At 52.8% G+C, this 23,689-nt stretch overlaps 1 protein-coding gene across 4 annotated transcripts in view; it reads right to left on the reverse strand.

The window, feature by feature from the left end:
- The window catches only part of ITPRIP (inositol 1,4,5-trisphosphate receptor interacting protein), a 51,193-nt gene that overhangs the window by 22,310 nt on the left and 5,194 nt on the right, over positions 1 to 23,689 (reverse strand). The window contains exons 1-2 of one of the 4 annotated variants that reach the window (XM_054729117.1): positions 19,039 to 19,188; positions 4,529 to 8,940 (exon numbers count right to left, since the gene is read on the reverse strand). The exons of 2 other annotated variants lie outside the window; for them this stretch is intronic. In XM_054729117.1, coding sequence (XP_054585092.1) covers positions 7,269 to 8,927 — 1,659 coding nt within the window. In that variant the 5' untranslated portion in view covers positions 8,928 to 8,940; positions 19,039 to 19,188 and the 3' untranslated portion in view covers positions 4,529 to 7,268. Of the gene's footprint in view, positions 1 to 4,528; positions 8,941 to 19,038; positions 19,189 to 23,689 lie in introns of those variants that run through there. One more of the 4 variants, XM_008144280.3, reaches the window with a different exon arrangement.

The following is a 23,689-nucleotide window of genomic DNA, read 5'->3' on the forward strand; positions in this document are numbered from 1 at the left end:
ATTTGAATGCATTTCTGCCAGCTGTGCTCTCTGCATTTTGCCAGGGTCACCTATACTGCCTTCCACCTCTCTCTCTCTCTTCTCTCTCTCTCTCTCTCTAATACCACCCATCTGACCCACAAAAGGATCTGAGTTGTTAACCTCTGGATGAAACTAGGATTTAGCCCAGAGAAAAGAGGAAATTAATGTTCCATGAAGAGCTTTTAAAAATAATTTTTTTATTGATTTCTGAGAAGTGAGGAGGAGAGAGACATCAATGATGGGAGAGAATCATTGATAGGCTGCCTCCTGCATGCCCCTCACTGGGGATCGAGCCCATAACCTGGGCATGTGCCCTGACAGGAAATTGAGCTGTGACCACCTGGTTCATAGGTCAACACTCAACCACTGAGCTACACTGGCCGGGCATGAGGAGCTTTTTAAAATACCATTTATTTTACTGGGAGAGGGGCAGAAATGCATCAGGGTAATAAAAATACAATGAAAAGGAATAGGAGGTGTTGCTTCTCCTGCCTCAGAGATAACCACTTTTAATAATTGGTAGATATATCTTATAAAAGCAGGCGAAAGCTGTCTTCTATATCTTGTAAATTGGAAAAAAGAGAAAAATAGTTTCAACCACAGACAGCATTTGAAAGAGCCTCATTGTCATCTGATCCATGACCAGAGGAAACTGGGTAGAGCTGCCTTAGAGTTCTGCACTGGAGCCATCTGGACCGAGCCCAGTTACATCCTGACATGGTGGGGGTAGGACGGAGGTGGCCCGGACAGGTGGCAGTGGTGGTAGGAGAGGGGGGAGGAGATGGTACTAAATGTTACTTGAAATTCCTTCTGGCTCTAAATTTCTCTAATCTCAGACAACAAAGTGTTAAGAGTGGATTAACTGAATTACCAGGTATACTAGTAAACCATGAATATCAAGAGGAATGACCACCACCAACCTCCATGGCCCTGAATCTGGCTCTACCTAAGCCTTCTGCTGTCATCTCTCTGGGGTTGGGGGAATATATGAGCTGACTCATATCCTTCACTGGGAGACCTTGGGGCTGACCTGCAGGTTCAAATCCTGGGGGGCTGGTTCAACACTAACCATAACTTTTGGGAGAGACCCAAGGTCACTGTCAGCCTTTTGGGGTCCAACCACTGTCCCAAGAGACCTTTGGTCTAACATAGCTTAGTCCACTCTCCAGGAATAGGTGAGCAATGAGGTGGGGGGAGGTGGGGCTGGGTGAGTCATCTTTGGCCAGCTGGGAAGAGGCCCAGGGTTGGCTTGTGATAAGTGGCAGGAAGTGGGTCTTTGCTTTCTATTTTTAGTTTAAAAAATTTCCCTAAAAGAAACCTAAAATATCACTGATTGGTAGGGTTTAAAGAAACAGATGGGATCAAATTTTCCCCATCCTCCTACCCCACCCCTGCCCTGCCAATCTCACCTTGCACTCTGAAGACCTAACTTTTCCCGTCAAGAAGAGTAGAAATATCTCTGAAGCTTTTTGAGTGTTATGTGGTTGCACTTTGTTGGGAGATAATTTGTTGTTGACAGTTTTATTTCCTGGTTTCTTTGTGGGGCTTAGAGGAACACCAAAGCAATGGGAAAATGCATTTCACCTGTAGAGCAGGGGCCCCACATTGCGCAGGAGGCAATAAGCCAGCCCTGGGCTCAGATGAATGGAACACAAGCATTTGGGGACAGAATGACAATTGCGTTGGACTTTCTTTGGGGGGGTTCTTCACATTTTCCCATGTATAAGGGAGCAAAAGCTATTACAACTCCCTCATGCCATCCGGGGCTCAGAGCCACATCCTTTCACATTCAGTTACCAACACCCTTCATGTTCTCTGACTTATTTTGTGACCATTGGCCTTGTCTTCCCAATAGATCCAGTTTCTTGGGGCCACAGCTCTTGCCGTAAACTTCTGTTCCCCACATGGGGCATGACCCAGGGTAGAACACAAGCTGTATTTGGTTAAAAATGCCTTTTCTTCACTCTGGCGTCATGATGATTGAATAAATTCCAGGCAATTGTTTATTTTTATGGATTCACCATTTTGGTGGTGAATCCATACACAGTATGTAGTTGAGTACAGAATACGTATAAAAATTACCAGGAGATGAAGAATCCCTTAAAGCCAGCTTTATGCGCAGTGTTCACTGCAGTGTTGTTTACAATAGCAAAAAAAAAAAAAAGGCAGAGGGCACTTAAGTGTTCCTCAGTAGAGGAAGTTGGGTAAATTAGGGACCATACATACCTACAGGGAGACAGAAAGCAGCTATTTTAAGAAAATGGTAGAGTCAAATGTTCATAGAAGATATCCAAGAAAAGTTAGATGGTCTGATGCAATTTATGTAAACAAGAACAAAAGGATGCATCCACGCACATGATACACACATAGAGAAAAAATTGGAAGTATATACAAGAAGCCTCATCCTGGTTATTGCTGAGGAATGGACTGGAGTCAGGAGTGGGAGCTTTTATGTGTTAAATTTTCTGTCAGTGGTTGAAAATTTTTTATCATGACTGCATTGTTTTTTTGTGTGTTTTTTTTTAAAGTTATAAAAACAAGCTATCTTTGGATGGCAATGAGAAAAGTTAACTCTAAAAAGTGCCCCTCCAGGGTGGTAGAGTGGGTCCAGGCAGAGGAAGGTGACGTGGGTGGGGATGAGGCGAGTTGAAGGAGTTGAAGGCACACATTTCCTTTACTGTGTGGCTCTTGGCTCTCTCTGATTGCGGTCTGCTGGCCAAACCAAACAACCTCCCGGCTCCGTCCCAGGAGCTGGAGAAGGGACGGAGCATGAGAATGTTCTGAACCACAGCCTTCAGTGACTGAAGTGAGGACCTCTGGGACTTTCACCGACTGCTGCCAGCTACCACCAACCCCACTCTGGAAGCCAGCCACGAACCCCCACGGCACTGAACAGCGAGGATCACATAGTTCAGGGCTTCAGTTGCTGTCTCATTCAAAGATCCCCAATAGCTCGCCATTGTATTAAGTCTAAATCTTATTATGAAATGACTTCATGTATCAAGTTCAAATTTACCTTAGCTTAGCGTTCATGGCTTTCTATGGTCAACCCTACTCAACATTTTAAAACTTACTTGCTATGATTTCTCAGTACATATTAGCACAGATTCCAGCATTGCCTGGGTTCCAGTCCTAACTTCGTTTACCGCTGTGTGACTTGGACAAGTCACTTAACCCTTCTGCGCCTGTTTCCTCATCTAGAAAAAAACAGCACCCACATCAGAGGGTTGACATAGGAATTAAATGACTACATGAAGGTACATGGAAGTGTGCCTGGCACACAGTAGCTGCTACTTAAATGTTGTCTAAATCTATTTTGCGTTCCCACCCTCACTCATGCTCCTGGCTGGTTAGAATGCTTTTCTTGGCCAGTGCTGTCCATCTTCCAGAAGCTATATCAGGCAGCACCCTCCCATGAGACCTGCCCTAATCCCTCCAGGTTATCAATGGTTCTTGAACTTTCACAATCACCTGGGAACTTGGCAAATGCAGATTCCTGAGCCCGACTCCTAGAGATTCCACTGAAGTCTGTGGCATGGCCCGGACACCTACACAGGGGCGATCACCAGGTGGGTAGGGCGGGGCCACCCGGGGGAGGCAGGCCCTACCTGGGCTTGCCCTTCAACTCCACCAGCAGCAGCACACTGCCATGTTTCTTATGGCGCTTTTCACAGGTGAGGATTTGAGCGGCCACCTTACTGTCCTTCCCAGGGCACAAGCTTGGTCCTATTTATTTTTCTCATTCACAGTGCCTCGTAGATCAGGCTCCCAATAGATGCTTGTAGACTATTAAGGACCTGCTAGAAAGAAGTGCTCACCAACTTTTCCCTCCCCCACCATCTCTCTGCTGCTCTTATTACTGGTGTGAGTGTGGGGCACTCGTGGAAAGCTGTGGTGTAGCTGATCCCAAGCAGGCCGGTTGGCTTCTCCCAACAGCTCTGTAGGGCAAGCAGGCCACGAGTTTTAACTTTCCATCTGGAAAGGAGGTAAAAAGCCATCCTCAACTCGGGATGTCATCAGTCACTGGAGGGAGCTTTAGAGATAAAGCCTTACATGGGTACCATGTAGGTTCAAGGTGGGGTGTGGGCATACGACAAAGCTCTGCAGGTGTTTCTGGTGACCTTGATTATGAACCGAAGTGCTGGTTCCAGGTTCTCAAGCTGGGCTGTGCCTCAGCAAGGCAGAAGCCGGGGCTGAGGTTTTTGCGGATATAGGGCCCTCCCCAACCTAACTAACCTCTGGGCCTTGGGCTGACCCTACTCACTTCAGCCTTGTCAAGAGGCTCAGCAAGCCCTAATCGGTTTGGCTCAGTGGATAGAGCCTCGGCCTGTGGACTGAAGGGTCCCAGGTTCGATTCCGGTCAAGGGCATGCACCTTGGTTGCGGGCACATCCCCAGTAGGGGGTGTGCAGGAGGCAGCTGATCCATGTTTCTCTCTCATTGATGTTTCTAACTCTCTATCCCCCTTCCTTCCTCTCTGTAAAAATCAATAAAATACACTTTTTAAAAAAAAGAGACTGAGCAAAATGCAGCCCCAGGGCATTCTGGCCAGCAAGCGAGCAGATGCTGGGTAAAGCCACGAATCCTGGGGAAGGAAAAAGATTCCTCAGCAAAAGACAGCAGAGCTGTCCTCAGTGGGAAGGCCTAAGTGTCCTAAAAGGCTAAAAGTCGTCCATCTAAGACAATCTGTCCTTGAAAACCAAAAGCTTCCCATTCCCACATTTTTTTGTACACGTCAAGCTGTGTCAATTAAGGTGTTGGGCTACCCTCCACCCTGCAGCCGGCTCCCAAGGCCCTTTCTGGAACTCTGCAGGCTGCCTCAAAGATGGGCTACAAATGTTCTATTTTGCTATTTTTTTTTTCTTTATATATTTTTATTGATTTCAGAAAGGGAGAGGGATAGAGATAGAAACATCAATGATAAGAATCATTAATCAGCTGCCTCCTGTAATACTCTGGATTGAGCTTGCAATGGGGCTTGTGCCCTGACCAGGAATCAAACTGTGACCTTCGGGTTCATAGGTGATGCTCAATCACTGAGCACATGGGCCAGGCTATTTTGCTATTTTTAAAAAGTTTCCTGAAAGCATAAGAATTAAAAAAAGAGCGAAAGCTTCTGTTCGTCAATAGGAAATCCACCAAATTCACCCCCTTTTCCAACTCTGCCCTGGGAAACTCACAGATTTCCCGAAGTAAAAAACAAACACTGTGACCAGTTTCTACTCCTTGCAAGAATTTAATTCTTCCATTAATATAAATAAGGCAGCAAGAAACACCAAGAGCCTTGCTGCTTTCTGCTTCAGAAGCTGCTTTGGTGGATAAAAGATCCCCATTTCCCCGCTGAGTTCTGTCTTCTTTGTATAAACAAGGTATTTTTTCTTCTTCAGTGAATTTTCTCTTGGAAGCCAAGGGGAAGCCAAGGGAGTGTCTGGCTTGGCCTTGGCCTCTGGGGGCTGGTTCTTGGTTGGTGGGGTCTCCTCCAAGCACAACAAGATAAAGAAAGGGATGGGGGGAGGCACAGGGTATAATAAATAAGGAAACTCACCCTGATTCTGGAAATGAATCCCAGTAGAATGAGGGGTGTGGGCTATTGTTGGAGACCACGTGGGTAGGTTTGGTCCCAGCCACGGTGGGCCTGGCGAGGGCAGATGCAAGCACTGCTCTGTCTAACTCCAGCTCACATGGAAGGCTTCCCACAGACTTCAATGCTCCATTGTGGCTGAGCCTCCCCCGCTCAATTAACCCTGTCAGGCAAACTGTCCATCAGGAGCACCCTGAGGCCAGGTGAGAGCGCTCCAGGGGTAGGGACAATATCCTTTCCTCAGTTCGTGGTGAACCCGATACCCCGTGGAACTGGGTATGCTGTCTGAGAGGCATAGCCAGCTTTCACCCTGGAGGGAGAACCAGGTGCTGGTGAAGGCACACACATTCTTGCCTCCTCCTTCGCTCCCTGCAAGGGTTAATGAGGCGATGCCAAGAGAGGAAATCCCAAAGGACCAGTGAAGCCACAAGTGGAGGAGGAACGGAGTCCCAACCCTCCTGAACCAGGCCTGCAGACAGAGGCCAGCTCCAACCGCAGACTCTGGAGCCCGCCAAGCGACCGCAGCCCCCAGCAGTGCCGAGGTGGCCTCTCTGAGGCCTGGGGCTGTGCCCGCAGTGCTCTCTGTGTATTTCCCGTCAGCCGAGCCCCTGTTGGATTCTTAGGGTGTCAGTCGTCTGTGCAGCCAGCAAGTGCAACCCAGAAAGGATAATGAGGGGGTCTTGGGACTGGGAGCTGAGTTTCCACAGCAGCTCCTGCTCCCAGGAGGACTCAGGGCTACGGCATCCTCACCGCTCAGCTCTGCAACTTTCCCTGAACTGGGCATCAGAAGCCAGACTGCAAGCCAGATCCCAGCACCCCGGGTGCCTGGCTGGCCTTCACGCCAGTCATCCTGTGCCCCTCTTTCTCTAGCAACTTCTACCTTTAGCGCCTGCCCTCCTCCACCAGCTGTGGGGAGAACAAAGAGGGGTGAGGGACCACTGAACTGGTACCTAGCATGGTACGCGGTGCCCATGGTGCTTGGGGCACAGCACGCTGGGGAAAGGGGCAGAGAGAAGGGTGTGTACCCTGGATAAGACATGTAGCTGAAAAGTAGCAAAATGAACTTCTTTCTGCCCCCAAGTACCCACTTCTGTGCAACAGAGACATTAGCCACTCGGGGCCTTGCATCTCTACTAGGTCTTTTCACCAAATAATATAAAAAATGGCAGCCACAGGCCGTACAGGCCGTACATGGAAGGTGGTGAATTCCCGTATCTGTCCCTACTAGATGCCTGGGGCCAAGGGTTCCTGGAAATAGGGGTGTACAGTCTTAACACAAACCCCATCAGCATATCCTCTGTTGATACTTCAGTAAAGGCTGGATCTGGGATAAAAGAATTACACCCGAAGTGATGCTGCATTATCTCTAACTCCATGTCCATAGAGTGTTCCGTCATCATCTTGGCCATTCGCGATGACCCAAAAGGAAGCTGCAAAGGCTCAGTCCCCAAACCCAGATACCGGCTTCACCAGCAGGCCCCGATGGCATGAAAGCAAACTGGCTTCCAGCTTGGAATTCTACTTCTTCCACAGCACAGGGCCTCTGTCAGGCGGAGCCATGGCTCCCAACGAAGCCCGCCGTTTTCCCAGGACAGGGCCTGCAGATGCCCCTGGGAGCGTGGACAAGTGGGATGCCCTGCATCTTGGTCCTCGAGGTTCCGGCTGCTCTACAAGACGGCAGCCTTTGGGGGCAGGTTAGCGTGGTCTGAGGGGATGTGTAGGGAGTACTCGCTGATGAGCGCTGGGGCGTTCTTGAGCATCTCATAGAAGGAGTCCACAGTCTCCCGGTAGAGGCTGCGCTGCAGGACGAAGGGCCGGAAGAGGTTGAGGGGCTCGGCCCTGCGCACGGCCTCAGGGAGTCCCAGGGTCTCGGGCACCTTGCGGTTGCCGATGAAGAAGTGATGGAGCTTCTTCTCGAGCAGGCTCTTCTCCAGGAAGCAGAGCAGCTCACGGAGACGAGCGTCGAGCTGCCCGGCCTTCCAGTCGGCGGACCGCCGGGAGAGCAGGAGGTGCAGCAGGGCCGTCTTCAGGTGGTAGTTGCCCAGCCCGCTGGGGCCGGTCAGGCGGCGCTGCTTGGACAGCAGGAAGGAGGCGATCTGCAAGCAGCTGAGGTGGCAGGCACCCTCGGGCAGTGCCTTCGATGTCATCCGGAGGAAGTGCCGCTCATAGACAGCAAAGGACAGGAGCCAGTCAGTGCTGGATGCCGGGGCCCCCCCAGAGGGCTCCCTGGGAAGGTGGGAGACAAAGTACAGGTCCGAGTCATCGCACTGGATCACAGGAATCAGGTTGAAGGGCATGAACTTCCCTGAGCGGAACCTGATCTTGAGGGACCCCGGGGTGTCCAGCTGGCCAAAGGCCAGGTCGAACTCATACTTGTGGGCGATGCGGTGCCAGGCTCTGGTGAGGGCCTCCTGGAACCACCTCATGACCTGCATCGTGTCCAGGTAGGGGGAGCCTCTGGCACACAGTGGGTCTCCCACCTCGCTGATGGGCTGCGCCAAGGTGTTCTTGCCATGGAGGAGACACAGCAGGTCTTCCCCAAGCTTCGTCTTGCCACAGATACAGCCCAACGTATCCTCGTCAGCCCGGACCACCTTGATCTGGCCGTAGCCCTGGCGGTTTAAGGGCACCGAGTGGCCGGAGCACCAGAGCTCTGGGCGGAAGTGGTAGGGCTCAGGGGGTATGAAGGGCACAAAAAGGTGGCACAGCAGCGGCTTGTCCACCTGCCAGTTCTCGTACATGCTGTCCACGCCAATGAAGTCCTCCACCTCCATGTCCCTGTCCCGGTTGCATAGGCTCCTCAGGGCTTCCAGCAAGTCATCCACAAAGCCTTCCACAAACTCCCGGGTGCGGGCTGCGTCAGCCGTGGCCCCCCGGATGCAGCGCTCATAAAAGTGGTCCAGAGTGGCCTTGTTGGGCAGGATGAGGCCTCGGAGGGGGGCACCATCCAGGCCAGGCAGCTCGTCCTCGTCCCCGCCCAGGCACTCGGGCGAGGGCCCATCCTGGTGGTCCTGCCGCCACACCTCGATCACTAGGAAGAGGATCATGCAGAGGGTGCTCCACAGGTCCCAGGCCGTGCGGCTCTCATTCTGCTGCTGGGCCTCCTCGGCCACCCGCTCCAGGGCCTCCTTCTCGGCGGCCAGCTGCGCCACCTCCTCCTCCAGGCGCAGCTGCTCTAGATGTAGCTTCTCCTCAAGCACCTGCATCTTGCGGATGATCTCCTCCTCGTTCTCGGGGACCGTGGCGTTCTCCCGCGGGAACAGCAGCGGGTGGTTGATGATGGCTGTGACCACCACGAGGCACACCCGGAAGAGCCCCAGCGCCATGGTGGTAGCGTTCCTGGAAACAGAAGGAGACGGACAATCACACCAAGCTTTCCTCCACACCACTTCTTCCCTGGACCCTCCCACCAACCCCTGCCCTGTTGATCGGAGAATGTCCTACAGTCCTCCCTGCACCCCACCCACCAGCTCCTCAGTGTTTCAGTCCAACCTGGAGAACAACCACCCCACCGTCCCACACCAGCAATCCTGACTGAATAACCCACTGTGATGGACTTCTGTTGGCCCAGACAGTCCTCTTTCTGGTAGCAGCACCCCACTTTCCCTGGGAACCAATTCTTTACAACTCAGTCCTTATGACTTGGGTGGGGATAAACACCCCCAGCTCCAGGGGAGCATATAACCAGGCCCAAGACTAGTCCCCATCCCCACCACGTGATTAGTTCAGGACTGAACATGACTCCATCCGGGTCAATGGGAGACGGAGGTAGGGGGAACAGGATTATGCATGCTGTTGGCTCCTAGCTACCTCAAAGCAGGGTCTGCCTAAGATGCCAACATAGAGGAAATTGGGCCCCTGGATCCAGCTATGCCTGAAGCCATTGCCTCTGGCTTATAAATCATATAAATCCATAAACTCCCCTTTAGGATGAAGTTGCTTTGAGCTGTTTTCCTATCACTTGAAACTCAAATAGTCTTAAATAAGATATCCCCTTCTTCCCCAAATGAATGCTGTGTGGCAATGCATCTTTCCTCAATGCAGTAAAGCCCCGTGGATAAGAGGGGGCTGGGTTCCAAAACCAGCCCTGTTATTGATTAGCTGTGTGGTATTGGGCATGTTAACCCACATCTCTGAGCCCGTTTCCTTATTGTACACCAGGGAAGCATAGCACCCAGAGTCATTGCACTGATGGATGTGGTGATCCATGCAAACGGCACACACAGCACAGTGAATGTACACACCATGTTTTCATTGAACAGCTATGCTTCTGAAGCAGTTTTGAGCCCTTATCTTTCCCTACTGCACACCCTTCTGATCTGGAAGACCCACCCCAAATTTGGGTTTTCCCCAGGACAATCTTGGAGACACAACAGTCATTGGTTTTCCTACCATGAGTCATTTGAATGGGACGTCTTACTTGAGAAAGGGGATACTCCGTTCCTCCAGGATAAATGAATTTTTAGGTCTCAAGGGACTTTTGGGGAAGGGCTAACCCTTTACCATCATTGCCATTCACACTCTGCAGCTGCAACATCTCCTGGGAGTTTGTGACAAGTGCAAATCTCAGCCACACCCCAGACCTGTTGAACCACAATCTGCATTTTAATCCCCGTCCCCATTAAAGCCTGAGAAGCATTGTCTTACAGTGTAGGCCTTACATAAGGCCTTCTTTTCTCTCAGCAGAAACCTTGGGAAATGACAATGGGCCTTTTCCACACTGGCCTGGCCGTCCTTCCTGCCTGAGACCCCAGCTAGGGGAGCAAATGGCCAAATGAGATCCTTGTTGAACAACAGAGAGAAGGCAGAGAGCGCCCCCCACCACACCCCTGGTGCACGCCAACACATGCTGATAGGAGCTTCTTCGCGGTGCCGGAGTCCATTCTCTGATCTTGAATTTGCACCCCGAAAACCACCTGCTTTGGTTCTTGCCCTAATGGTGCCAAGCAGCAGGTATCTGTCACCACGTTAAGATCCCTCTGCAATTTCTACTGGCAGTGTCAGGATGTAAATGACCTGAGTTGCTGCCCAGATGTGACTCCACGCTGCACACAGCTGGATGTGTCAGCAGGAAGCAAACGGGTTGTTTCCACTTGAGGAGGAAGTAGAGGACCGGAGAAAGTGGAGGAAGTCACAGCGGAAGGGGGTAGGGGGGCAGTTAGCCAGCTTTTCTTAACCCAGACAAGGAGCAGCTTGTTAGGTAATTGAGATCAGCCCTGGTTTCTACATTAGAGAAACATCAATGGAAGGTTTTGCCAGGTGGGTCCAAAGCAAAGCCATGAGACTGGCGGATTAGTGTGAATCGAGTTTTAAGGTAAGGGAATATTAATACTAGAATACCAGGCAGCAGCCAGTTAGGAGATAATCTGAATTCCCCTTTAGTCATACACCCTTGGGCACAGCAGGTCCTGACAAGTCACAGTAATAGCCCTTGGCAACTCCCAACCCAGGAGGTTGGTTTCCAGGTCAACTCAGGGTAGGATGCCACCAACTGGGGAGTGGTGCCATCGCCAAGCCCTGACTAGGAAGTCCTCTCTACCTGAAGCTTCCACAGGGCTCCCTGTGTTGGTGTCTGCAGGAGGATAAAGGGCTATAAGGGTCACCTTGTCCTGGGGCAGCAAGGTTCAAAACTCCAAACCCACTGGAGCAACTGACTCCGTGTATGAGGGGGTAACAGGAAGGACTCTGGAGGAGACAGACTAGGTTAGCACCCAGCACGTGCACCTCCTACATATGTGACCTTGGACAAATCATTCAACTTCCCAGAAACTCAGTCTCTTCATCTATAAAATGGGATATGACGTCTATGGTACAGCCTGATTGAGAGAATTCATACAAAGCACTTAGCAAAATGTTTGCCCCTGAGCAAGTTTTCTTGTAAGAGGGGAGTTGGGATGGGACGGGAAGAGCAGATGAACCTTCCTGCAGGGGTTCACGATGGAATGGGCCATACAGATGCCCCTGCAAGGAGCTCTGGCAGGATGCAGGCAGCCCACAATAACACTGTTAAGAGTAGGGTTACACACATGATCTCACTCATCTAGGGGAAATGATGAACAACATAGACGGATGAACAAGAACAGACCCAGAAACAAGGAGGCATCGATGGGACTGTCGGGCCTCAGAGGGAGGATAGGGGAAGGTGGGGGTAGGGGGAAGAGATCAACCAAAGGACTTGTGTGCATGCACACGAGCGTAACCAATGGTTAAGGACAACAGGGGGGTTGGGGCATCCGTGGGGAGGGGTGGGGGATGGGAATGGGGGGGATGAGGACAAATATGTGACACCTTAATCAATAAAGAAGTTTAAAAAAAAAAAGAGTAGGGTTACAAACAAGACCTGGACAGGAGCCTGAGGGCAACAGTGGGAGGAGCCCGGGCGGGAGACGCAGACAGGCCTGGGCTTGAACCTTGACTCTGCTCATGGCTGAGTGGTCGTGGGCAGTCACGTGGCTTCTCCGGGGCTCCACTGCAGCAGCCCCTCCTTCACAGGGAGATTGAGTTAATAAGCGAGACAATGCATCTCAAGCGCTTAGCAGATGCCCCGCCAAGGGGAGGCACCCGACAGCATCGGCTCCTCCCCATCTCGGCCTCCATAGGCCTATTTTGTCACTTGTTAAGTGCACGGGCCCTGCCCAAGACCCAGGGCGTGGAGGAATACACGCTCAAAAGTGCTCTGAAAGCACAAACACTGCCTGGGGATTGCTGTTCCTTGGCACACCATTCAGTCCACCCTGCCCCCCAGCAAAGGGGAGAAGCCTTTTGAGCCTTGGATCCTCCTGGAGGTAGAGTGCCCGCTGACTCACTGCTTACTTAAAACATCAACACCCTCCCAGGGATCAGAGGGGATCCCGGCAGTCATTCTGTTCCTGGTTAACCTCTGCACAGGCTGGCTCTGCCTGCTCAGTGCCTACGAGAGAGGGCTGAGTTTGAAGCCTTCGCTACTTCCCCTCCCCAAACCCAGTCACAGGGAACACTGCCCTGGGGGCCGTGGGGACAAAAATATGAGTGGAGGGAATCTGGGCAGTTAGAATTTTGGAGACTATGGGGACAGGACAAGTAGCTGGGAGCTTCTCACAAAACCACACACACACACACACACACACACACACACACACACACACACTCTCTCTTCTTCCCAAAGGACCCCTTTCCTCCAATTCAAGGATGTCCACCTCCGCCTTGGCCCAAAGCTCTAACCTTTACGAGTATGAGGCTGCCCCCCACATGTGATCTGAGATATCCCGTTGGTGGGTTTGGCTTTGAAAATAAACCTGGGTCACTCGGAGGGCTGGGCCTATCTGCTTGCCAGGAAGCCGGCAGGAAGCCTGCTGAGTTCCTCTCCACCCCGGCCCCTGCCCACAGAGCATGGCAGCCCATGCAGGTCACGGCTAAACTTAGCTTGGCAAAGGGCCAGGGCCACGGGGCCGCAGGGGCTGGGGCAGAGGTTTGCAGGTGGTTGGCCAGAACCAGTGATTTACTCAGACTGTTACTCTGAGCCTGGCCAGACCCTGGGGGAGAAATCCAAGGTGGCTTCTTCCTTCCCTGGGGTCCCTCACTCCTGGGTCCCCCCCAGAGCCCTACAGCACCTCCACCGTAGTTTAATCCAGTGAATGTCACTAAGAGTTGTCAGTGACATGCTTCCGTTCATCAAGCCCTTGCTGGGATGTGCTGGGCACTGTACACAGTGACCCCTGTAGCTTTCCAAGCAGTGGGTTACCCCTATTCACAGATGAGTTAACCAAAGCCTAAGACGAGGTGCTTTTCCAGCCATACAGCTAGAAAAGGCACAGATGGCCGAGATCCAGCTGTTCTGTCTGCCTCTACCTGCACAGCCCAAGCTCTTTCCTCGGTGCTAGGTTTACAGAGCACCTACTGTGCGCAAGGAACACACAGTGTGCTGTGGCTGCAGCATGATCCTTGCCAGTAAAAACACTACAGCCCACATGGGGAAGCAGACAGCCACCAAATGAGTCACAGGACAGAATGAGCAGTGGGGCATAAATGGTGTGTGAGCAATAGGCTACGAAAAGGCAGAAGGAGACAGTTTTATTCCTGTTCATCCGGGACCCTTCCTTGTCTGTAGATCTTCCCCATGCCCACCTCCTGGGGAGCTGTGGGTGTGAAACCCCTCAGCTCCACATCCACTTCCCTGCCTTCTTCCAGACGGAATTCCTACGACAAACTGGGAACAGTGGGAGCCTGTGTCTGACCCCATGATGTGTTCAATATGCCTTCTACCCTAATACGCCCACCTACCCCGACCCAGGGCTGACTGACTCTAGCCTCAACAGTAGGGGTGCCCAGGACCCCTTTCTCAGCGACCCAGCAGTCTCGCTGGACCAGTGGCTCTCAAAATGCGGTTCCCATCATCACCTGGGAACTTGTTAGAAATGCGAATTGTCCGGTGCAATCCTAGACTTGCTGATCCGAAATGACAGGGCTGGGCCCAGCACCTGTGTTTGCAAGCCCTCCACGTGGTTTTAATGCCACTCAGGTCTGAGTTCACCCCTGCCCGAGCAGGGAAGGCCTCCGGGGAGGAGGTGGGCAGGGCTCCGGAGTGTCACTGAAGCCCAGGTTTTGGAGCTCTCTGAGGCTCTGCCCCAGGCCCAGCCTGTCAGATGTCATTAGCTCTGCTAATTACAACAGCAAAGGCAGCCCTGGCCCTGGCCTCACTCCTGAGCCCAAAGGAGCAGCGGATGTGCTTTCTTACAAAATGGAATAAAGGAGGTGGGTGGAGGGCAGGAGAGCATTTTTCCTGGGATGACTTGGGTCCCTTTCTCACTGCATAGGTTCTGGGCCCTTGGAGAAAGAAGGGGCCAAGGGCAACCCAAACTGTTGATAAGTTTGGGCTGAAGTCCTACTGTGCGCCTGGCCTTGTGCTGGAGTTTTGCAGTTTGGGGGCAATAAAGCCACAAATTCAAGTGCCAGAATTTAGTTATACTAACCTAAGCCCTATTTCACAGATGAGAAAGCCGAGGCCTAAAGAGGAGATGCATTTGACTCTGAGGGCAGGTGGGTGGAGGGAGAGGTGGTCTAGGCAGGCTGGACATCACCTGCCAACCTCACAGGGATTCCCACAGACAGAAGTTGTGGAAGTGATGATGTTTTTCATTAACAGCCCACATTTAGGAAGCTAAGTGCTTTGCATGTTTTGTCATTTAATTTTCAGAAGATCAGGTAGTTGCAACATCCTTATCTCATGAAGAGACTGATGGTCAGGGAGGTCCACTGGGTGGCTTCTAAGATTCCCTGTCTGTGGTTTGTCCCCCCCCATCTCCCTGCTCCCCTAGGGCATGAGTGAGCGCTGCCACTGCTCCCCCCCCCGCCCCCCGCCCGATGGCACCACCCAGTGGCAACCACACAGATCACCCATGCCAGCTGTCCTCCAAACTCCCCAGGACTTGGAGAAATGGGACTGTGAGAAAGGACAGGTTGAATGCACAGCCCCCGTTTAACCCCGAGTCTGGGTTTGGAGTTTGGGTCCTAGGAGCAGTCCGTCTGAAGCCCTGGTGAGGCTCTCCTGTGGTCTGGCCTATCTGCCTCATCCCCATTCCAAGCTTCTCTCTAGCACAGCCAGGCCCCAGGCTGGGGTAAGGCCAACTTCCCCGCTGAGTCCAAGGGCACCATCGTTTGTCACCCTCCTGCTCTTTCCTTTTGTCAGTTCACCCACCAGTGGGTCCCTGCCTCCCACCTACAGCTCCAGGAAGGCCCAGAAGCTGCTGTGCCCTTGTCTCCCCCAGGGCAGCAGGCTCAGGGCTGGGCACAATGCAGGCGCCCAATATGTCAGTGGGAATTGACTTATCATGAATTTGGGAAGAGACGGTCTGATGTAGGAGTGAGATGTCTCCACAAACTCCTTCCTCTTCACCTAACTCAGGGCCAGTGGACAGACAGACTCTGCACAGATGATTTGACAAGAGTAGCTCTGAATACACCGCTGCTCACCATGACTGGCTCCCACCCTTCTAGGGCGGGGGTCCCTGCGGGAGGAGAAAGGCCCCGCAGATTGGCCCAGGCCCCAGCAAGGACAAGGCCATAGAGCTACCATTGAAGCATCTCTGGCTGAGGTCTCCTTTCACCTGCACCCCAAATAGGGATGGAGGAGGGAGTTCGGGGTGGCAGAGAGGGGCTGAGCAGCATTGGCAATGGGGGTGGGGTCCTGGAAGGCCGTAGGCCCTGAGAGGGAGGGGCAGGCAAAAAAAGGAAGTGAGGAAATAGGAAGGAAGAGGCCCAGCACAAAATAATTGAGAAAGTGGGTAGAAAGGGTACAGTTCTGAGCCCCTAGCACCTCCTCTTCTCAGCATCTTTGCAACCCTCCCTGCATCCCTGCAATCACCTCCCACCTCTCCTACTAGGCAGGACCTTAGGCTTGGCCTTCAGCCAGGCTCAACTTCCTCTGACCCGCCACCCTCCTGGCCGGTGCCTACCAGTTGGCCCCAGCAGCCTCCCTCAGGATAATCATAACTAGCACTTATGAGGGCTGACTATGTGCCAGGCCTGTGCACAGGGCTTACAGAACGGCCTTCCCCATGGTCTTCCCAGGGACTAGAAACAAAGAGAAAGACACCTTGCCTTAGGGGAGCACTTGCTATTACAGACTATGGTCAGTGGTCCCCAGGACCCGTGAACCAGACCCCCACTGCCCCTCCCTAACCCAGGGGAGGTCCCAGGCAGACTGAGCAGAAACCCGGGCTCAGGAGGCCCCAGGGGTCAAGACTGGGCCTTGGTGACGGCGGGGGAACAGAATTAAGAGAGCAGAGAGGAGAGATGCCCACCCCCATGCCCAGTCGAGGTGGGCCCACCGGTGAGGCCATGGGAAGGTAGACACTGTGAGGGGAGCGGCCTTCTCACTAAGACGAGCTCTGCTGGCGCCGCACCTGGCCACACCGGCCAGACTCGCAGAGGGTGCCTGGTCCCCGCCACCAAAGCACTGAGGTTCCTCAAGGCCCACTCAGAAGAGGAAGGGGTTTCCAAAAAGTCACCAGGATGCCAATCCCATCCTCTGGACTGGGGTCATGCAGCTGGCCAGTCTAGGCACAGGAAGGACAGCAGCCTGGACTTCCCCGATGTGGGTGGGAGAGCCCACATCCTTCCTGTCCCGGAGGAGGCAGAAGGCAGGGAAGCCATCAATCTCCCAGGAAGGACATGGTGTCCTCCTGTCCAGCCATGCTGACTCCCCACAGCAGAGGCCCTGACCCACGGGACGTCACGGAAAATCAGTGTCTTGGAGCAGAAAGACAGACTGACTGACTAGGCTGGGTTGTGGAAGGGGAAGAGGCTAAGGGATAACAGGGAGGTCTGCAGGTCAAGAGACAAGGAAGGGGCTCCCCGGAGCCCAGTCCCACATTCCCCTTTCTCCTTAGGGCACCTCGAATCCAAGTCACTGTAGTAGGTGACATGGTGGGCCTCAAAAAGATCAATCTAAATGCTAATACCCAGACCCTGTGAATTTGATTTTATTTGGAGGAAGGGTCTTGATAGATGTAATTAAATCGAGGATCTTGAGCTGAACTCAGTCTGGATTACCCGGGTAGGCCCTAAATCCAATGACAAGTGTCCTTATAAAAAGACTGAGGAAAAAGACCAAGAAGAAAAGGCAATGGAAGACGGATGCAGAGGCTGGACGAGGCAAGGAAGGCTTCTTCCTTGTAGCATTTGCAAAGAGTGTGGTGTAGCAGGTGGCTTGACCTCAGACATCTGGTTTCCAGAACTGTGAGAGGACACATTTCCGTTGTTTAAAGCCACCTAGTTTGTGGTATTTTGTCACAGCAGACCCAGGAGAGAAACTGAGAAATAAGCTCAAAGCTCCATGCACCCCGCTCTCTCCACCTCCAGTACCCAGCCTGGGGATGCCACACGAACGGGGCTCCCAGGCCTGGCTAGCATGGACCTGTGGAATCAGCTTCTCTGAGCTGCCCCTTATCCCAGTCACCACAGGCAGACTCCCCGGCTCTGGGGGGCTTCCTTCCCCACTTCAGAGGGTCCCTATTTCTCCCAACAGGACTGAGCTTTGAGCCTGATGTTCATGGCCTGGTTCCAACCAGCTTCAGGGGACCCCTCAGCTCCTTTCAGCCTGCCCTGGCCACTCCAGATTATCGACCGTCCCCAAACACCTCCCATCCTTCCCCACCATTCCCTGCACCACGGCCACACCTCACGTCTGTGTGCTCAAAACCCTACCCAATGTCCTCACAGCAAGCCTATCTCAGATACCATTTCCAGGAGCCTTCCTGATCTGCCCCCCACCCCTCACTCCCCCACCCACACCCGCTCCTGAGACAAATCCTTTCTTGAAAGGGACAGAGTGGTGGAGGGAGATGAAGTATTTGTGAAGCCCCTCTGAGTGCAGGCAGCGCCCGGCCACTTGTGCAGGGGTATCTCATCCTCAGCAGCTCTCTCACCTGAGCTGCGTTTCCCAGGCAGGAGCGCCAGGCACTGAGAGGGTGAGCAAAACCTCTTGAGGCCACACAAGCAGGAACAGAGCAGAGGAGCTGGAGGCCAGGCCAGGCCTGAGGCTCCAGACGCAAGGCAGTCTCCTCTTCCGTGACCCCGTCCTGCCCTTTCATCAGAGGAGCTCCTGAGTTCTGGTCTCATACCTCTGCTGCCTTCCCCGGGCAGGGCCAGGCAGGGCTTGTTTGTCTTGCCATTCCCCAGAGTGCCTGGCACAGACCAAATGCAGGGCTGCCTGCTCACAGCACGTGGGGCATTTGCAATCCTGGGAACCCTGCAGATGCTGGGAACGCACCAGTATGCTCACACCCTGCATGCTGGACACACCCACTTTCGAAAGAAAGCCTGCTTCAAAGCTCCATTCTAGGAAGGAGCGTTCCCTACAGCAAGTGCTGCGTGGTGAAGCCGCCCGCAGACGTGTCTGGCTTCAGCTTGTATTTCTCAGTTTCCCTGTCGGTGGGCCCCATCTCACCCACAAGAGCACCTGCACATTGGAGGAGGGAACATTAACACCCACCTCAGGGCAGGCATGCCAAGGCACCCCAAACTTGCCCTCTTTCTCCACCCCCACCCACGCCCCCGAGCAGAGCAGCGAATGCTCAGGACCAGCCACACTTTGGCTTCTGGGCAGGGAGGTCAGGGACAGAAACAGGTTCCAGACAACAGCAAACACACCGGCTTGCTGGGGAGGAGACCTGAGGGGGTGGAGCAGGAACCAGAAAGTAATACAAAGGACAACACAGGGGACACAAAGTTCTCCCCTGGACACCCGCTGCCCGCTCTCAGGAAGGGCCGGGGTGGGTGGAATTAAACAGACTGCTGGTACCCACAAGCCACCTTCCTTATGGGTGGGAACAAGGAGAGCCCCGCTCAGAAAGACAGCCTGGCCTCTCAGCATGGGGAATGGGCCCCCAGGGATTTTCCACGGCCACAGAAAAGACAGTTCCCCCGCCCACCCTCTCCACCCCAACACCTCTTACTCACGTCCTGGCTTAGGGGGATTCTGGCCCCCCACACGGAGAAATCCTGAGCCGTTTTTCCCTGTGGCTTGGGTGGTACCTGACACAATGCCTGGGCCCCAGCTGGGCTGGAGAGAGAGGGAGATGGGTGAGGAGAAAGGGAAGTGCTGTGGGCCTCCCGTGTAGGGGTGCACACACATACATACATAGACACGCACACACACATACACTCATGCTCGGAGCTTGCAGAGATCTAAAACCCCTTTCATCTTAATAAAGGGAAACAGCAAGAGACACAAAGGCAAGGGGGAGGCCAAGCCCGCTGTAAAAAACTTAAGAGCTTGTGGTCGGCTTCCTGGCTTGTGTTCCCTGCTGCAGGGACCTGGGGCTGAACACCAGGGCCAGGCATCTGCCTGCCCTCCCACAGCAGGGCCGCACCCAATCCTTGTCCTTCAAGGAAAGCAGGGGCCTTGACCTAAGGCCAGGTACAGGCAGCAAAACTACCCCAGAATCATCTATGAGCACAGAGAGACACCCTCCCTGAGAATGACACAAAACAACACTGACCTACAACCGCATCGTTTTCCAGCCACAGGGATAACGTGACGGCGAGGGATGCCCACGCTCTGCCCTGGCTTCTGCCGGAGGCGGCACCTGACCCATAGGAGGTGTCCTTGAACCAACGACTGGTCCACAGTGGGGGCGGGCAGCGAGCAGCCACCGACACTGCCAAGTTCACCAGGACATACTCCTGCCACAAGGCCAACCAGAAAGAAACAGCCCAAATAGCTTTAGCTCAGAGGAGCTTATCCCGTTGCGGAGGCTTCCCTATGGTAGCCAAGGGGCCAGCTCTGGGATCAGAAGGCCTATGTTTGAATCCCCCAATTAAAGGTATAAGAATAGTACCTACTTATGGCATGGAAGTCCCATGGCAGTGCCCTGGAAAGGACACGGTATTGGCTATGGTACTGGTGATAGCGCCAGGTCTCCTTTTAATTTGTTAAATCCCGCAGGGTGCATCTTAGGTGCTCCTTTGGGAAGAGGAGGGTCACCAACATCCCTGCAGCAACTCCAGGAGTCTGGGGACATGGCTAAGATGTGCTAACCCAGATGTGCTAATCCACGTTCTCTTAAAGGCCTCAGGGGCTGCCGCAGAGCTGGAGCAGGAAGCTTGGGACCCGGGAAACTCATAGCTCCCCGCTCCAGTCTGGCAGCATCCACTGAAAGCTCCTCCTCTCCCTCTGAGCTCCTAGAAGGACAAACGAGGGCTGGTGACTGCTGCCCGGCATTAAAGGTGCAGGAGCGCCATGCATGCTTGCTGAATGAAGGCATGAATGGAGTCAGGACTAAGAAAGAACCTTACTGCCTTGACTTCCAAGAGTAAGAATCCGGAACAGGAGGAGAGTGGGAAGTCCTGGATGAAGTAACTTCTAGTGTTTTTCTCCTGGGAGGCACCCTATGGTCAGGAAAGCCAAGTGCCAACAGCGGTCAGGGCCTTGGGAAATGTGAGCAACGGCCCTTCCAGACGCAGCCCTGGAGACAGACCAGAGCCTGGCTGGCCTCCACGTCCCTGCAGACTGACTCACCACCACCATTTACCAAGAAAATGCCCCAGGAATGAACCCCAATGCCAGTTTATCTGACCCCACCGCTGCCTCTCTCCCTGACACCCATGTCCGTGAAATGAAAGGTGGATGGCAGATTGCAGAGTTTGATGAGATTCAGGTAAACGAAGGAGCAGAGAAGCAATCCTAGGCGCAGTGACGAGCAAGTCTCCCTTTCCGGAGAAAACCCAACAAGCCACAAGGCCCTGTCACCCACGGGAGGGTTTCGTAGCATACAGCAACCAACACACCAGATGTAAGCATTGTGCAAAATGCTTTATGTCACAATAAAGCTCTGTAGGAGTGTCCCCACTTCACAGATAAGGAAACTAAGGCCCAGAGAGGTGAGGCCACTCATTCAACATCTCAGAGCCAGAATTCAAACCCAGGACTGTCTAATTTTCAAGTCTTCAGTCTCCCCGTGTTACTGCTCAGTGACCTGGCTTGTGTGTGAGACATCAGACACGCCTATGGGCTTTCCTCCCCTGCACTGCTTAGGGAAAGGCAGGTGACAATTTCGGTGGGATTTAGGCAGGAAGCAGGGAATGAGACTTAATGGAGAGAGAACGGGAGTGTGACCTGGGACATGAAATGGCTTTTCAGCCAAAAGCATGGGGAAGCCCGCTCCACAGTGGATTAGGGAACGGGAGTGAGGGCTCTCCGGGCACTGGGCAGTGGTGTTCGGGGTGGACCATCAGGAAAGTGGCATGGGTGCCCCGGAGGCATTCTGGAGCAGCACACGGGGGTATCAGGCATCCCCTGCTCTCCGTCCACACCCTCCAACCCAGGCACACTGTGGTCCTGTCTCCTCAGTGACTCAGGAACAAAGTCTCAGCGAACAAAGGACCCTTTCATGAACTTCAGGCGGGTCCCCTGTCTGCTACTAAGAAGGCTATTGAAACGGGCTCCCAGGAGAACAGTTTGTTATGAGCACGTGGTCTTGCACTAACAAGTAGGGCCAGAATTATGGCAACGCCCTCTTTTGGCTTGATCCAGGCTGATAGGAGACTCTCCTGCATCCACCGCAGGGAAGGCCTGGAGGGAGGAAGGAGTAGCCTAGGATGGCTTCAAGGTGAGCCCTCCTCCCAAGCAGTGCGTGTCCCACTGCGTTATCCACCTGGAAGTGAGTCATTTGAAAATTGTGGGCTTTGTATTTTTTTCTAGGGGTTGCCATCTGAGGATCTCAAGTGCTCTGAATATTATCTGATGCTGGCTGCTACTGCCCCCATTAAACAGACAGGGAAACTGCGCTCCGTCAGCGAATATCACAGAGCATGTCACAGCAAGAGGGAACCTGGAGTTGGTGATCTCTGCCTGTTGCCTTCTCACCTTTGACACTTAGATTTTGTGAGATTCTGTATGCTACCTTTTCGTTCACTGGGCTAGGGTGTCCAGCAGAGGCCTGAGGTGGCAGAAAGAGTCAAAGGTTATGGGAGGCACAGATCTGGGTTTGAAGCTCTGTGACTCTGGGTAAGTAGCTTAGCCTTTCTCAGCCTGTGTCTTCACCTATAAAGCTGGAATAAGACCTACCTCAAAGGACTGTTGTGAGGAAGAGAAATAAACATGTGCAAAGCCCTTAAGATGGGGCTTGGCTTAGACAGAGTAGGTACTTAATGGAAGGCTATTCTACTTTTATGAACAAAAGATCATGACAACTGATTTGAGGACCAGATTCCTAAGCATAATTTGCAAGTACTATTCTCTGATAATGATAAAGAATTTTTATTTATAACCCTGAAAAGGCTACATTCATAAAAAAAATTGGGATCATTTCTTTAGCCACTGATTTGCCAGAAGTCAGGGAAGCTATGTTAGAGCGTCTGAAATTATGGCCAGTTGTGTAAAGCAAAAACTTTAATTGAACACTTTCAAGTTGAAAGACAAGGAAATTCCTGTTCTGAAACCTCTTCAGAGGGAAAACTACCATATCGTCTAGGTTTTTACCTTTCTTTAAGGCAAGGAGTTCTTCCTTTTCTGCAATTTGCATTTGTTGTGTTGGCATTTAACAGTCCTTGCTTAGGAATTTCTACCTTAAGGAGAACAGGAGGCATCACCTTATGAGACCTGGTGGAAACCACAAACCACCAAGCATCAGAATCGCCAAGGGAGTTCACACACAATGCTGTCTGTCCCCAGACTTTCCTTTTGCCAGGACACAGAAGACACCTATGGCCGTCCTCTTTAACACAGGTGTATCTCAGATACCTCCGCACGCCTTCATGAGCTACTGGGCAGGAAGGGATTCCAAAGGTTTAACTGAACCACCAGGAATTCCAAGGGGTGTGCTAGAGCTGGGTAAGAGGTGACCGGTGAGCCCTCGCTTCTATTTCCAACCTCTGGGGCAGTGGATTACGGACATCCCTCCTCTCTGTGTGCGTTCGATCACACAGCTACATGTGGCCACTGAATCCCTAGCATAGTGCCTTGCCTATCGTAGGTTCACAATACATACTTGCCCAATCAGTGAATGAAGGTTTTCTCTCAGTCAGGCCTCACACACTCCATAGTAAGGACCTAAGCATCCTGTTTCTCACTTTCTTTGGGGGTGAGGGTGAAGAAGAGGAAGCCACAGTTCTGATGTCCCCATCCCTGTGAAGAAGGGAGGCCCAGAAGGCCCTGTATGGAGTCATGCTCTTTGCTCCCTGTCACAGCTCAGAGAAAACAAGACTGCAGCTGTCAGCACTGTGCTCTATTCCCCTGGGCCAAACCCAAGGCTGGAAGACCAGCCCCCAATTGGCTCACAACTCAGATCTGGGACCTGCAGCCCCTCCCTCTTCTTGCCCATCCTCTGAAAAACACACCTGTGATGTTAGGCCTTCTGTGCTCCTGTTTCTTACAATTAGGGTGGCTGTTTGTTCCTCCTGGTCTACCTTAAGGTGGAGGTGTTGTTGCCTTGGGCAACAGTGATGTCACCTGCAAAGTGCTTCCATTCTGCTGATGTCATGGGGTGGGCCAACCGATTTGAGGGGGGTGTGCTTTCTACTAGAAAACATCACAGGTCTCAAACTGCTGAGGAGGATCCTGTAGACCTCTTGGGCACTCCCAAATGACCTTCTTTCTCTCCCAGAAACC

Source organism: Eptesicus fuscus, chromosome 17 (assembly GCF_027574615.1).
Source record: "Eptesicus fuscus isolate TK198812 chromosome 17, DD_ASM_mEF_20220401, whole genome shotgun sequence".
In the NCBI taxonomy this organism is placed as follows: domain Eukaryota; kingdom Metazoa; phylum Chordata; class Mammalia; order Chiroptera; family Vespertilionidae; genus Eptesicus; species Eptesicus fuscus.